The 16,480-nt window shown below is 48.9% G+C and overlaps 1 protein-coding gene across 2 annotated transcripts in view; it reads right to left on the bottom strand.

Annotated features, from left to right (window-relative positions):
- PTGFRN (prostaglandin F2 receptor inhibitor) overlaps nt 1-8,902 on the bottom strand; it is a 144,702-nt gene extending 135,800 nt beyond the window's left edge. The window contains exon 1 of one of the 2 annotated variants that reach the window (XM_065575230.1): nt 8,759-8,902. Coding sequence is in view for 1 of the 2 variants with exons in the window: in XM_065575221.1 (XP_065431293.1) it covers nt 8,759-8,840 (82 nt within the window). In the remaining variant the exon portion in view is untranslated. The remainder of the gene's footprint in view (nt 1-8,758) is intronic. The other variant, XM_065575221.1, reaches the window with a different exon arrangement.
- Nucleotides 8,903-16,480: the final 7,578 nt, after the last annotated feature.

The following is a 16,480-nucleotide window of genomic DNA, read 5'->3' as shown; positions in this document are numbered from 1 at the left end:
CGGAAGTGCTCGCGCACATCGGCAGCCCAGGCCCGTTCGTTCCCCTGCGGGACCCGAGCGGGACGGGGGGCTGGGGCCTGCTGCCCCCACTGCGGGGCTGCCGCGGGATAGCACCAGCTGGGCAGCAGCCCAGATGCGACTGGCCAGGGGCTGGGCGCAGTGTGCGCGCTGCTAGGTCCCCACAGCAGGCCCAGGCTCAGAGGGTTCGGGCCCGGGCGCCAGAGCCACAGCCGCAGCCGCCGAGCTTGGCCATCAGCCGCTTCCTCCCCCCGCGGCAGTGGGAGCTGCAGCAGCGGCTGCTCCCTAGTCCCGCTGCCCAGGGGGGGAGAACAGCCGCCGCTCCCTACCGCCCAACTGAGTCCTGCCTGCTCGGGGCCAGGCCGGACTCTCACTCACCCTGGCCCCACGCTTCCCCTGCGTCTCCCAGGCCTACCTCCAGCGCTTGTGGAGGAAGGGTGGTTTTTTTTTTTTTTGCCCTGCCCCCTCCCGCCACGCCTCCCCCCCCCATCCCGATATTTGACTTGGGTGATCCGGTCACTCTAGTGGTTAGCATCATGTCCAACTCCCCTAACCGCATGGATCAGGTACCTATTCGCAGTTCAATGGACTGGAGGTGGACTTTCTAGATGAGGCAAGTCTCCCTCATGAGAAACCCATGGCTAACTCATCAATATTTGTATTACTACTATTTAACACCCAGCCCACAGGGTGAGGTGATTCTCCACTGGAGGAGGAAGGAACTTCATCTCAATTTCATTGCCCACCGGCCACACCCTGACATTAGCTTCAGGCCTCATTTTTGCTTGAATCCCTGAGCACTCAGCACTGCTGTGGTCTCAATCTAGGCACAGCCAGTGTGTGTGTTTTAAGGGTGAATATTGGTTGCCCAACCTTGGATGGCAGATTGTGCTTGACTCTTTCACATCAACAAGCCACTCAGTAATTCAGAACATTAAATGGACCTTTCAGTGCAAACTGAGCTTCCCAACCTATAGGAAAAAATGAAGCCTGGAAGAGCTCCATCCCCTACAGCACAGCCATCCCCGGCCCACTCACATTATTCAAACCATCCCATAATTGGGCCCAGCTGGCTGTATGAGAGACAGAAGCCCCTTGACTGAATTACCACAGGGATCAAGTTACTGCTCAGCCCAGGAGAAAAATTGGTCCGTTTGCATGAGAAGAGGACATGCACAAGGAGGAGGAGGTGGGAGGGCATGGGGGGAGCTGGAAACTAAATTGTTTACAGAATACCCACAAGAAAAGCATCTTGTAGGGAGTGCTGTGCCTGTAATGAAGTGAGGGAAGCACAGGGCAGACTGAACTAGGCAGATGCACTGAGGAAGACTTATCACACTTTCTGCATAAATAACTGGAGAGTCAACTTTCTCTGGGATCTTAGAGCAGATCCACGCGCACCTCTCTTCTCACCATTACACCCCCAAAGCCATTCCATGCAAGACTGCCTTCTTCTGATTTACGCACATGATAACTCACTGCATTCTGGAAACCCAAGCCCTCGGATTTGAACTCTCAACACTGTTGTCCATACGGTGATGGCTCTCATTAGCACCCCTGGCTCTAGCTGCTGTCAAAGAGAAGCTGCCTATCAGCCTGTGGGATTTGTCTAAGCTGGTTTGTTTAATGAAGAGTGTGACCGATGTTGATGCATGAGGGCTTTTGCAGAGAGAAACCTCCTTTCACAGCTTAAAAGCCAGTGGCACAACACTCGGTGGCCCAATGAGTGACAGCAGGAGAATATATCAATAAGAAAAGCAATAATGGGGTATTTATCCCATAACTTTACATTGGTCTGAGGCACAATATGCAATGACTAGGTCCAGCATCTCACAACCCATCTATGCTCAACATCACCATCTCACTACCCATCAGAGCTAGAAATCCAGCTGTATCCTATTAGAAAGGTGCTCAGTAATGTTCTCTTAGGATAGTTTTCTATGGTGCTTCTTGAAAAGTGAAAAAACAAAAACTCCCTAGGCATGGGATAGAAAAAAGGAGGAGGAGTTCTTTAGGAACCCACTGACACTGATCCAACTGTAGGTATGCATGCAAGCCTGGAATCTTTTAGCCATCAGTGATTATTAGGGCTGTGTATGCACCCTGCGCACACTTGCACTCCTTACAGTGAAGGCATAAAGGACAGGGCAGCCCCAGATGTCATTCAGTTCCTTCTTACCGCACATGGGAGCGAGTCAGCGCCTCCTGCTTTCCCATAGCCCCATGATAGGTTTAGAGTGTATCATTAGTCTTGGTGGGAACTTAAGACATTTTATTGAAACCTGTTTATTTAAAATAAAAACCAAAAACCATTGTTTTCTTCTGAAGCTCACCTCAGTACTGAGAAGTAGGGTCTGATGACTGAGATCAGGTCTCCTGCCTTTAAAATCTGCCCTGCCTATCCGGCTGCTATGCCTGCCAACAATACACATAGGAAAAAGGTTTTGTTTGGCAGAAAGTCTCATATCCCAGACAAGCATCCTATTTGTAATTCTTCTGTCGAACCCTTTGCCAGAGGATGTTGTGAAGGCCAAGATTATAACAGGGTTAAAAAAAATACTAGATAAATTCATGGAGAATGGGTCCATCAATGGCTATTAACCAGAATGGGCAGGAATGGTGTCCCTAGCTTCTCTTTGCCAGAAGCTGGGAATGGGCGACAGGGGATGGATCACTTGATGATTTCCTGTTCTGTTCATTCCCTCTGAAGCACCTGACATAGGCCACTGTCGGAAGACAGGATACTGGGCTAGATCAACCTTTGGTCTGAGTCAGTATGGCCGTTCTTATGTTCCAAGTGCCCACAGAGGGCTTGTGAGGCCCAGTTACAGTTATTTCTGATGGAGAAGACAATGCACAGTATCTCTGATGCCGGCATTACTCCTCAGAAGCAGTCTGCTCCTACTTCAAAACCGGTTTCAATAAACGCTCTGGCTACAGGAGACACCCCTTTTGGGGCTAAGGGGTCTTCTGGCTCAAAGAGACCTCATGTTTCCCTCAAACACTCAGAGCCTTCTCGTCAATCCTTCTTGGCTCAGCCAGTTGCTGAGTTCTGTGGATAGAATGGCTGTACAGGAAATTTCATCCCAGAGCAGAAAAGCGTCTACTAGGAAGACATACCACAAAGAGTGGAAATGATTTTCACAGTGATCCATTCAGCCCCTGGACTCTTCTAGTCCTTCTATTTTGGATTATCTATTGTCTTTGAAACTCAGGACTCTTCATTAACCATGTTGGAGTTAATCTCGCCACTGTGTCTGCATATCCACCACCTGTTGTAGGTCATACAATTTCCCCCAACTTAACAGTCTAAGTTTTTAGAGGGCCCACTTCATGCATTCTACCAGTTAAAGAGCCATTTCCTACTTGGGACTTGACTAAAGTACTCCTACCTTTAATGGACCGTTCCTTTTTAACCCTTTACATCATGTTCACTATATCACCCCTCTGTGAAAATTGCTTTTTTTGGTAGCCATCTCCTCAGCTTGCAGGGTAAGTGAAATGCAGGCTTTGATGGCAAGTGCTCCGGATACCATTTTTCGTAAGGACGGGGTTACTGTCAGGCCACATCCAAAGCTGTTGTTATTAAACCAGAAGTGGTCTGGGATTTTTCTATAGATCCATCTGTCATTTACCAGTCATTTTTTCCTAAAGCTCATGACTCTGCTGCAGAGACTAATCTCCACACACTAAACATTCTCAGGGCTATCCATGGCTATCTTTCCAGAACAAAGCCATATCGTAAATCAGCCAGACTGCACCTTTTGGTGATAAGTCTACGGGAGAGGCTATTTCCCCTCAAAGATTCTCAAAAAGGGTTACAGACTGCATTAAATAAACTACCTCTTCCCTCTCAGGCTAGAGACTTTCTGCTAGCTTGTTTCTGAGATCTGTAGGGCAGCTACTTGTAGTTTGGTTCATACGTTTACCAATCGCTGTTCTATGATGTCAGCTTCTAGAGCAGATGCTCAGTTTGGGAGGGCTGTCCTACAGTTGTTATTTACATAGGCCTCCTATTGCCCACCTGCTAGCCCTTCACCTACAGTGGGATCCATGTGTACAAAACTTTAAGACCATCTACTGTAAGGCTAGTAACCTCTCATGTCATTCTCCAGGACTTTAATGCTCCTACACAAAGTTTGCCATAATGCATATAAATGTCAGACTTGGGAACTATGACCCAGAGCCTCAAAGGTATTTAGGCACTAATTCCCTGGGAGTTAGCTGCCTAACTACTTTGAGGATCTGGGCCTATCTGGCTAGATTCCAGAGTTCTGCCCCATGCCCCTAATGCCTTGCCTCTTATAAGACCGGGAGAAGGGCTCCATCCTGTGAACACCTGAGCACAGAGTGCCTCTCCTGTGAGCATTAGCAGCTGCAGCTCTTTAAGTGTATCAGAGCAGTGTTCTCTCCGGTCCGCCTTGCAAAGTACAGTCTCTATCTCTTTGCTCCTTACAAGGGCTGCAGGAATAAGGCCAGGGCTCCACTTTGTGTCTTGCAAAGTCCACAGTATACTTACCTAGACTTGTAATTATGCAGTGATACCAATGACTAACGCAGCAAAGCCTTCTTCAGCTTTGCGCTTTGAGCTTAGGAAAAAATACTGTGCATGCTCAGTATGACTTTCGAGAGACCAAAATGTGGTCAAACCAAAACCAACTTTCCTGGGGCAAGCCAAGACACTTCTCCTTGGTGAGCACCTATTTCCCTGCCAAGTTTCAACTTTCTGTTCTCAGCTGCTTTTGGGCTGCAAGGCTGTTAAAAGAGTTGCAAGAATTTTGTTGATGAAGGAGAAAGTATTTATACCACTCTCCTCATTCTGAAGAGTGGCTGAACCACATTTCCTCAAACTTTCCAGAAAAATTCACATTTCAACAGAGACCAACCCTGGAAAATTACAGCCTGAAAAATTGAAGTTTCAGAAAGTTCTGAGAACTGAAAACAGGGTGGGGGCAGAGGTGGAGGAGAGAGAGAAGTGGACCTAGAATGAAAACTACTACACAACCTTAACATTACAGCAGTCATTGCTGCTCCCAGTAGAATACATAAAAACACACCTAGTTTCATTATCTTGTTGGTCTTCTTGCTATGTCCAATCCAGTTTTAAATGACTTTAGTAATGGAGTATCCACTATTTCACTGGAAAGGCTCTTAAAGTCCTCACCAGTAGGGGTGTTTTCCTCCCAATATTCTCACCAACATTCACTCACTTTCATCATATTTCTTCAAGTTCTACTGCATTCCTCACCCCTATCCCTTCTTGGTGTCACCCATACTTATGTAGCATGGCTCTCTTTCCCCTCTAGAGGGTGTCTGGCACTGGCAGGCATTTATGAGTCTGCTGGGTCTTTCAGTTCTGGAAGTCGAAGCTCATGATTTTAATATATTCAGGGGTCACTGGCTAGATCCTGCTGTTGACAACCCACCCATCCACAGGCTTTGCATTACATCAGTGTTTACGCTCTTCAGAGACTGTAATTAACATGCCACCCACTTTGTCATCACTTGGCCAAGCTGTAGCGCCAGATCAGGAAAGCCTTTAAGCATGTACTTGACTGCTAGGAAAAAATGGTTTCTTAAAGGGAGGGCCTAAACACTATGCACAGCCTTCAGTTATTTAACCTGCAGCAAGAGAGAGAGAAAATCATGCCAGACCCATTTGTCATTTTTGTTGTTCTTCACTCAGTTCCTCTCACTTTATGAATGGCTATTTGGCACTGGGGTACCCACCGCTGAAGCCAGTATGTGAGGTGCTGTGTCATCTCAGAGACAGACTCATCTTCACTAGGGTTACCATATTTTGTGCCTCCAAAAGGAGGACACTCCACGGGGCCCCGGCCCCGCCCCAGCCCCGCCCCCTCCCCAACTCCGCCCCTTCCCCAAAGTCTCCGCCCCCTCCCCTGCTTCCCGCGAACATTTGATTCGCGGGAAGCCTGAAGCAGGTAAGGGGGGTGTGGGGGGAGGAGGCGCGGCCCAGTCTGGCCCCCCCGGCGTCTCCAGCCTGGGTCGGCTCAGGCCCTGGGGTGCCGGCCCCGGGCCCAGCCGAGCACCCCCGGCCCGCCCAGCACTGCCGGTCCCCAGCCCGGCCCCCGGGCCCCGGGCCCCCGGCCGAGCACCCCCGGCACCGCACCGCAGGTCCCCGGCCCGGCCCCCGGCACCGCACCGCCGGTCCCCGGCCCGGCCCCCGGCACCACACCGCCGGCTCGGCACCACACCGCTGTCCCGTCCCCCGAGCCCCCGAGCCCCCTGCCCATCCCGGCACCACCGGCCCGTCCCCCGAGCCCCCGGCCCGGCCCAGCACCGCCGGCCCGGCCCCTGAGCCCCCGGCCCGGCACCGCACCGCCGGCCCGGCCCCGGCCCTGGAGCCCCCGAGCCCCCGGCCCGGCACCGCACCGCGGCCCGGCCCCGGAGCCCCCGAGCCCCCGGCCCGGCACCGCACCGCACCGCCGGCCCGGCCCTGGAGCCCCGGAGCCCCCGGCCCGGCCCCGGAGCCCCCGAGCCCCTGGCCCGGCCCGGCACCGCACCGCCGGCCCGGCCCCGGAGCCCCCGGCCCGGCCCGGCACCGCTCCGCCGGCCCGGCCCCCGAGCACCCGCACCGCCGGCCCCGCATGGCCCGATTTTCCCGGACATGTCCGGCTTTTGGGGATTTCCCCCCGGACGGGGATTTGGAGCCCAAAAAGCCGGACATGTCCGGGAAAATCCGGACGTATGGTAACCCTATCTTCACCCCGGTAATGCAATCCTCCACATACTGATCCATAGCTCTTAATCTGTTGGGAGGAGGGGGGTGGGGTTGCCCGTATATCAGATTGCAGGTTTGCTGTCCACTCCACACAGCTCTCATTCAGCATTACTGCTTTCCAGCTATTGCCCTCCCATTGAAGATCTGTTTCAGATTACTTCCCTCCTACCCCCGATTGAATAGCTTGCATTTGTTTAGGTTATTCCCTGCCCCTATTGTAACCTTTGTAGATCTGGTTAAAAATGAAACATTTTGGCTGAATAGCTGAAAGGAAAACTTGCTGACAATGCAATTCTATTGCACTGTGTAAGAAGGGACGCCCCAGCACTCCAGGCATACAGAATTTGATCAGAGAAAACACTAGAAAATATTCACTAGGGATAACAGTGCAAATGACCAGAGGTAGATGTAGTAGACATCACCTAACAGCTCTTTTCTATCTCTACTTTTTATGATTCTGCACGATACATGCTCATATAAAGAAAAATGCTGACTATTCTAGGGAGCGATGGGCATGTCTGTGGATGGGGGTGAGGGGAGAGGATGTTCCTGCTGGTCACAGGATGAGCGAAGAAATAACACGGACCATCCCTGAACTTTGGCATAGTGACGTGACAGACCCACCCCCTAGCAGAAGAGACTAATTCAAATGTATTGACCAAAACAGTACACTCCAAGTCGCTGTCACATATGCTTAAAGCTGGTTAAATCATTCACTGCAGATAAATTATCTGACAGTCTCTTTTTCTGTTCCTGGATTATCCAAGAGCAGGTTGTAGGTTTACAAATGTGATTGCTATTCACAATGGGTTGACAAATAGTTTGTGTGGACAAATTTTAGCATATGGATTATTCGTGAACTGCTTGCTGAGATTATTTTATTCCTTAGTCAATGTTCACACCAAGCGATGGCTCATTTAAGTCACATGGTAGAATATCTGTTCCCTGATTGGATGCCTTATGTTTTATAAACTGAAGGAATCTCCTTTTCTGGTCGCCAATTATCTGTGAACATACGTAACTGTGATGAGTGTACTGTGCAGCTAGTAAAAAGAGCTCCTCAAAATGGCCATGAAAGCACTGCCAGTGTGAATACTCGCATGCCTATTTATTCATGGTGGTATGCATGACAGCTTGTGTTCTGTGAGCAGCTTGGGGAGTCAAAGCCAGTTCACCTGCATGTGTGTGAACAAGACAGATTCCAATCACCAGTGAAGTCCATTGGCAGGCATTAGTCACAAGAACACTCATGACTACTTTGTTCTATTTGCCCAACTCAAGTAAGGATGAGCACCACCTTGTTTTCAACCAGGTTTGTCTCTGGCCCTCCAGGATGTGCTCTTATCTCAGCCCATATTTATTAACCGCAACTTGCTGACATCAGGAATAGTGAACTGGAGAAAAAGGAGGCTCCAGAAAACTTCTGTGTGAAAGCAAGCAAGCTTTTCCCTCATGCTCACCCACTCGCCTCTCTCCGAGGCGTGGCAGCCTGCAGGCTAAGTACCTAATCAATAGTAAACAGAAGGAGGGGCAGCATGCCGCCACGCTGGACATCATCATTGGAGTCCAATAAAATGTCAGGCATTTTGGTGGGGAGCAGAGCCTGCCAGTCTCCCAGCAGGAAGTGGAGCCAGCTACCATGCCCCCTAAAAAACAAACCTTGGGGGCAGGAGGTGGAAAGAGTGAGGAAGGAAAGAGAACCCTGGGCCTCCTCACTGCCATACCGAGATCGTCCACCTGAGTCCGCATTGCTTTTCAAAGGCTGCTTCCCAAAGTCAGGGGGAGAGGACGATCCAGAGCCTCCCTCAAATAAGATGGGAGGGAGTGGGGGAAGGAGAGGGGTTGAACTAGGGAAAAAGTCCATCAAATAAACAAATACAGCTCTCACTGAGGGCAACAGCAGCACAATATATATATATATATATATATATATTCCTTCAGATAAAGATAGTTAGTCCCTTTCCTTGCACACACCACCATCTCAGCCATGAATCTTACCTTTGGGGAATCCTTTATTGCTACTGCTCAAGGAGTCACTCAATATTTGTGATAGAGCGGGTGCGTCTGTCATGGGACACATAGGTGTGCGCTGGTTTTCCACTGCGAGTCAGAGGAAGCCTACAGATAACTACACACGCAGCGGATGGCGGGGCCAGGGAAACAGCCCGTTATCACCAGAATAGAACTGATCTCACATGTCTGCTGCTGTAGCTGCGAGAGGCACAGGGCTCCATTCACAAGCAAAGACACAAACACGTGTCAGTCTGTCGCTGTGTTCCAGTGACAGACAATCCCCGACAGGAACAGGCCACTTAAGTCAGAAATAGGAACCCTTGCACAAATCTGATAGGAGCCCTTGGAGGCTGCTGCATTGTTATGGACAGATGAGAACATCTCTCTCTGGGACTTGCTGAAGCTGATACAGAATGAAAAACATCCTGCAAATTACAACCTGTTTCTGCAAGGAGTAATAGCATTTCCTTTGTACTACTTTTACTGAAAAGGCAGATTTGCTAAATATATGAAATTAAAGATCCATTGCCCTCCTACAGCACCTTCCATCTGAGGTTCTCAGAGCACTTGACAAATGTTCACGAATTAAGCCTCACAACCCCACTGCGAGGTAAATAAGTATTAGGGTTTTACAGACAGGGAAACTGAGGCAGAGTGCGAGTAAGTTATTTGTTCAAGATCACACATTCACTGTCATGAACCTCTGCATTTCCGGGTTCTGGCCTGAGCGGAGGCAGAAGTGCTGATATGCCATCCAACATTTGTTCTCATGATACTTCCAGACCAGCCAGAAGCAGGCAGCCCAGGGAACTCTCTCAAGGAGCTTGTTTGTATGTGTGGGAGGTCTGATGAAGGAGCTAAACCAAAACAATTGAACGCTGAGGCTCAGCCAGCACTAATTCTAGGTCAGAAATATTCACCTCTGGTGGACACTGTGGCATGGACAAGAAACACCTCCTTCAGAAGGACATGGCATGCCACTGTACTGATTCTGGTGAGGAATAAGACCCTCTTTAAGGAGGCAGAGTTCCAAGTAACTTAGCTCCTCTCTCTTCCCTCTCTTTATCTGATTACAAAGGGCGGGGCGGGGGAGGAAAGAGCAGAAAGCAAGCAAAAAAACATAGGAAGAAGCCAGCAGCAAGGGAAAGGCCACTGCCCAATCCAGGCTGTTGGATGTCCCTCCGGAGCCTCTCTCCAACTACTTCAGCTTGTCTCTGCGTGCATGCACATTCCATTTAAGCTACATCAGTGACTTCATGATAGCGATTTACATTCCTCTAGTCTCTTTTGTTCGGAAGGATCATAAAGTACTTCACAAACTTTAGGTAACAGTCACTTCAACTGCTACTCAAATGTAGCCACCTCTGAGGAGGAAAGGGGCAGTTATTTAGCAGTGTAGAGCATCACTGAGCAACTACTTTGGACAGGAAGCAAAGAGTACTGTAACCAGTTGACAGGGGCATTGAGGAAGACAGAATGTAAGTACCTGTGATGGAAGTGGGGGATGATGCTTGGATTAACACTGTTACTCTTAAGAGAAGTGCCGTGGGAATTTTAAAGATCACAGGGTAGTCAGCATCTGGTGGAAATCCTGGGCTCTCTGATGTCAATGGCAAAACTCCCATTGTCTTTAATGAGACCTGGATTTCACCCCAGGCTTCGCTCCTCATGCATAACATGATCTCTCCCACAACAGTGCCCCTCTCACATCATCCCGGTATGTTCATTCTGTATGGATTCAGAGGAGTCAGTTTAGCCTGGTTTACCCGTAAGAAGCTGTGTCCTGATGGTGTCTGAGCAGCAGCCACATTAATGTGATCGGTCACCCAGAAATCCATAGACACACCAAATGGATCCTTCCATTTCACTTTGAGACAAGGACCCACTAGGTGCTATATCTCTCTGCACTTAGCCTCAGCCTGGAAGCCAAGGTTGTGATAGGACAGGGAAGGTCGTTAGATGAAAGTTTAGATCTCCCCAAGAAGAAGCCTACTTTTGTACTGGACCTTTAAACCTGAATCTCCTCCAGGATTAGTGGAGTGGTGAGGGAGAGTTCCCCCCCCCCCCAGGCCATCATACTGGAAACAGTGTGAATGACTGCCCTTGTTTTCCAAGAGGTCTCAAAACTCTGCTTTCAAAGCAAGGATAAGACTAAAGAGTAAACTAGCATGACGGTCCAACCCGTGTTTAGGAATTTAAATACATCCACCCCACTGCTCTTGGGGAGGTTTCAAGGAACTCTCCTCTCAGAGCTCTTTGTGATTGTCTCTGTGTTACTGAGACCAGTCCTGAAAATATGGCCAAATGCCATTCACCTCCATCCAGTTTGACTCATTCATCTTTGCAGCTTTGGAACAGGTTAATGTGCTATAGCTCTCACGCATCTTGCTCCTGCGTCATCTGTGCTAACCCCCTCTCCTCCCTACACAGGACAGCTGGCTTTGTTCTGACTCACAGGAAGCAAGTCACAGGGTCTTGAAGTGATTTCAGAGAGCTTTTCGGTAGGGGAGAGAAGGCTGCATCAATTCTCCATGAACGTGAACATACTTAATTTATGCACAGAGCTCTCTAGTTAAGTTAGCCTCAGTGACTGAGGATTTGAGTCATTACTCTACTATATGTGAGATGCTTCCAGCTATTATCTTTGGTGTGGCTGGAAATCCTTTGGAAGAAGTGAATGGAGCATTGGAGAAAGCTCATTACAAATAAAGTTATTTGCTAAATGCTGACTATTAAACTTAAATGTGAGCCTGTGCTGACCTAACACAAAGCAGTGCACAGGTACGAATGCCTTTATGGGAAGCTGCAGTTAGGGTGAAGAGGTGAACTGGGGGATGAGGGAGTAATCCTGACTCGCATAACACAGGGCAAAGAACCTCACCGTTATGGACCGGGGTATAGACAGTCTGGTCTAGTGGTCAGAGCAGGAGTCAGGTCTAGCAGTCAGAGCAGGCGGCCAGGCTGGGGAACGAAGCTGAGGGTCAGCACCAGAGTCAACTGCCGATTACCAGAGCCAGGGGCCAGAGCTTGTTCAGAAATCTCAATCAGGCACTTCACGTAACTCAGGAAGCAACCAACTCAGAGAAACGTCTCATGAAATTGTTAGATGCCAGTCCCTGCCTAGCACAGAAAGAGCAGGGTAGGTAAGAGTAATTAGCTCAGTAGCAGTTGGGAACAGAGGACAAGCAAGCCTGCCCAGTAACCCTTAGAGCACCGAGAAGTGTATGCTCAGCCTCAACTTTCAAGGCCTTAACCCTTCCTCGCACCTAGCTCCCTTACCCTTAAAAGCCCCCACCCCAATATCACCCCTATGCTGCCATTCTTCTCCCACTTTCTACTCCCTTCCCCACTGGTTTCACTGACACGTGATGCTGGCCAAATCACATACACACGCCCAGTACTGCCTTCCCACCTAATGGTCACAAGAACAGCTGGCAGCCGGGAGGCACATCACACAGGCAGAGGGTTTCCAACAGGAGAAAGGCGAGGCATGCTGGGAATCAACACAGGGAAGAGTTCTGCCCTGCCCCAGCTTCCCACTGCTAGAAATCCTTGCTGATCCCAACAGGCCTCTGCAAAACCCTTACGTGCAATCTATTGGCAGGTGTCATTTGCTGTAATTTGCTGCACCCCCAAACACCAACACCTCATGCAAATAGGTGGGAGGAAAGAAATGTACATGACATCACGCTCAATCCTTCATGCCTGGGTAATGCACAGTCTAGTGCTAGAGTGTCATTAAATGCAAACCCAGAATGCTCAGGCAGGCCTAGGCAAGCTGGTTGTAGTAATGCAGCCACGCAGTGTTTGTGAGGGAGAGTGTTTGCTAGAGCTATTCAGAAAATACCAATATTTCCTCATAGGTTTTTCATCGCAAACTGTCAAGAGTCAAAATATTTTTCTTGGCCAAACTGTTCTGAAAAAAAAAAATCAATCAGATTCAGAACCATCCAAAGGAAAAGGTTCAACATTTTCTAAACAAAAACATTCTGAGTGGATTCCTGCTCCCTCCATCTAAAACTTGGAAATTTTCATTGAACGTATTTTCTTGCAAGAAAAAAAAATAAGGGAGTGGGGGAGGGAGTTCAGCTGTAGTTCACCTGAAAAGCCTTTTTGGTCAGACACATTCAGCCAGCTCTATTGTTCACGAAGATTCAGTTGTAACTAACAACCTGAATGAGAGGGAGGGGCAAGGAACAGGGAAATAGGGAGAAAAAAAAACACAGAACAGGTCAAAGAACAGGGCATAGCCACAAAGGCTTGTCTGTTCAGGAGAAGGTATGTGTATGTGCTATGGGAACGCGGCGTGTGCACCTGTAGGAGAGCTGCTGTGTGTACAGTGTTCATGGTGTGAATTTATGCTAGATCAGTGTCTGTGCGCATGTGTGTTGTGGGGAGAAAAGGTGCACGAGCCTGGAGAAGGTGTGAATGGGTGTATTTATGATGTACAGGCAGGCTAGTGTGCTTTATGTAGTGTATCATACATATGGTGCAAGGGCAGCTGTATACAGGATGGAAGTGTGCCTGCGAGATGCATGTGTGCATATTGGGCAATGGAAAGGTGTGTTTTGCCTGTATGGAGGGAGATGCAGACACAGTGAACGCGTGCATACATGGGGAAGTGCCAGGGGGAGTGTGTGTTGGTCCATGCGTGCATGTTGGGGAGAGTGCACGGGCCCACAGCAGTATGGGGACAAGGGCATGAGGTTGTGCATGTAAATGTGAGTGGTACGTGCATATGTATGTGTTTGAGACGTACACATGAGTGCATGAATTAAGTAAAGAAACAAGGGAGGTTCAAGTATGTGGGAAGTGTATTGTGTGACAGTTGTACGTATGTGTATGTTGAGGGGCTGCCTATATGCTATGAATGGCACTATTGGTAGTGGCCAAACCCCCACAATTTCAGAGTCTGAATTAGATTTGAATAATGTACGTCTATCCTGCACTACGTGAGCTTCCTGTGCCTGCTAATTTAGCTTTGAAAGCTCATGTGCTACAGCCTCTTCCCCAGCATTTTAGCTCTTTCAGGTCTAGTCCTGGCCAGAACTCAGTAGAAAACACAAGCTTTTCCAACGGTGTCATCAGTTCTGTTTGAACGCAAGTCTAGGAAGCCTGAGGTGGTGCCTGGCAGAGGCGGCCAAAACCAGGGCTGCTGGTGGGTTGAAAACACTGGCCAGCTGGAGTTGTGCTTTTGTGAAACCAGAAGCTGTTTGAATCCAGATCCCGTTTTATTCAAATTGCAGGCAGCATTTCAGCTAAATGGTTTTTGTTTTGGGCCGTATCTAGTTGTGCTCACAATTGCCACCATGCATGGTGTGTTTCAGCTGTATAGGTGCCCATGTATCTACAGGGTGTTTTTATACCAGGTGTATATTTGTACATGAAGTGTTAGTCCATGCAGGTATAAGTGCACTTGTGTTTAGACAGTATGTGTGTGTGTCTCCCAGTTAGGGTGACCAGACATCCCTATTTTATAGGGACAGTCCCAATATTTGGGGCTTTTTCTTCTATAGGCACCTATTACCTCCCACCCCCGTCCCGATTTTTCACACTTGCTGTCTGGTCACCCTACTCCCAGTTGTGCACGTGGGATAGAAGTCAGTGGAGGGGACAGGGAGAGATGCATGTTTGATGGAAGTAGTTGAGAGAGTATAAAACAGGGATTTGTAGCGGCACAGTAAGTACATGTCAGTATTTTCCTTTACAAAAGTGTCAAAGCAGGACATTCCCAGGCTAGATAGAAACTGCTCAGAATTTGACTCCAGGCTGCTCAATAGCCCATAGTAACTGTTTTCAGAAAGAACAGGTGTTACACGCCCTCTTCTGGCCTCATGGCTGCACCGCATCTGGGAGAAAGCCTCCCAGCCCACATCCATGAGCCCCTCCCAGCCCCATGAGATAGACTCATGGTAGCAGGGCTTGTGCTGGGGCAGTGGTTCTCAACCAGGGGTACACGTATCTCTGGGGGTACTCAGAGGTCTTCCGGGGATACATCAACTCATCTAGATATTTGCCTAGTTTTACAACAAAGCTACATAAAAAGCACTAGCAAAGTCCGTACAAACTTGTTTATACTGCTCTATATACAGGACATTGAAATGCAAGTACAATATTTATATTCCAATTGAGTTATTTTATAAATCTATGGTAAAAATGAGAAAGTGAGCAATTTTTCCGTAATAGTTGCTGTGGCACTCTTGTATTTTGATGTCTGATTTTGTAAACAAGTCGTTTTTAAGTGAGGTGAAACTTGGGGGTAGGCAAGACAAATCAGCCTCCTGAAAGGAGTACAGTGGTCTGGAAAGGTTGAGGGACACTGTTCTAGGGCACTAAAAATTGCTGTAGAGACTTAGGATCTTGGGCTAGTTCTCAGACTCTGAAGCCTGGGGGTGGGAGGAGCCCAAGCACCAGCCTGAGCCACATCAACGCACTGTCTACACAGCTATTTATAGTGCACTAGCTTGAGGGCCTGTGGACCTGGGCTGAGAGGCTTGCTTCCAGATCCAGTGTAGACACAGGCAAGGGGGTTTAATCATCAGGCTGCTATAAACTCCACAAGAGCAGCTATGAAAAGGGAACACCACACGTTGCCTTCTGCCCATAAACAGGCCTGGGATGACAGGGATGCTGCCACTCATTATACAGCTCTATAAGGAACTCCAGTCCCCATTGCCTGCAACGCTGTCACCTCACTATTTCTTCTTGGCTCTGTGCCAGCCAAGCTGCTGGGCTTTTTTAGCCTCACTGTCCAGGTTTCCACTGCATCACGGTACTTGGAGCATAACCAAAAGCTCTCCCCAAGGCATCTGGGCTGTAGACTTCCCTGTGCACAATTGGGCCACATATTGTGTGTGGGAGCATTCAGTACAGACGATTTCATTCTGGCTAAGCTCGTCCTCTGATGGGTGTTGACTGAGTCCATTCTTGGAGCGCTGCTTTGTGAGCATCCTAGAGTGACCAGATGTCCCGATTTTATAGGGACAGTCCCGAGTTTGGGGGCTTTTTCTTATATAGGCTCCTATTATCCCCCACCCCGATTTTTCACACTTGCTGTCTGGTCACCCTAGAGCATCCTTGTGTTTGAGAGGAAGAGACTAGCACTGCTGCTTTGTCTGCGTCAAGTCTGGGCCACTCGCCTGCTCATGGTGCACCTTCCATATGTGCTGCAGAAAAGGATGCATGAGTATGTTTGATGGAAGTAGATCAGGGCATGTAAAACAGGGGGTTGTGGCGGCAGAGTAAGTACATGTCTGTATTTTCCATATGTGCACCTTCTATATGTGCACAGCAAGAGCTATTAGTTCCCAATGAGATCAGTTTCCTGTACCCTTAAGATGGATTATAGCCACTGGTAGCCAATGCCTCTTAAGAACATGAGTAGAAGCTCAAAATCTAGTTAAACAGGTCCAGAACAAGTCCCCCCCCCCCATCACATGGAGACTGCCTTTATGTGCGTGAGCATGGCTGCATAGGTTTCCCAACATGCATGTAAGCTTGAGAAATACTTCAGTTACCCTATGGAGGAGATTGCAGCCTTGCCAAGGACCAGTTTTGTGCTGTGCTCTTCAAGCACTCTTTGGATGTACATCTTAAAGAGTGGGCCAGCTTCTCCTCCATGCTGGTGTAGCCCCATTGACTCCCTTGCAGTTGCATTGGTCTTAATTGAGCAGGGAATTTAGCCATTAACTTAATGGTAGCACCTGT

Source organism: Chrysemys picta, chromosome 1 (assembly GCF_011386835.1).
Source record: "Chrysemys picta bellii isolate R12L10 chromosome 1, ASM1138683v2, whole genome shotgun sequence".
In the NCBI taxonomy this organism is placed as follows: Eukaryota; Metazoa; Chordata; order Testudines; family Emydidae; genus Chrysemys; species Chrysemys picta.
The sequence above is the reverse complement of the archived record's forward strand: the minus strand, read 5'-3'. Positions and strand labels throughout refer to the sequence as shown.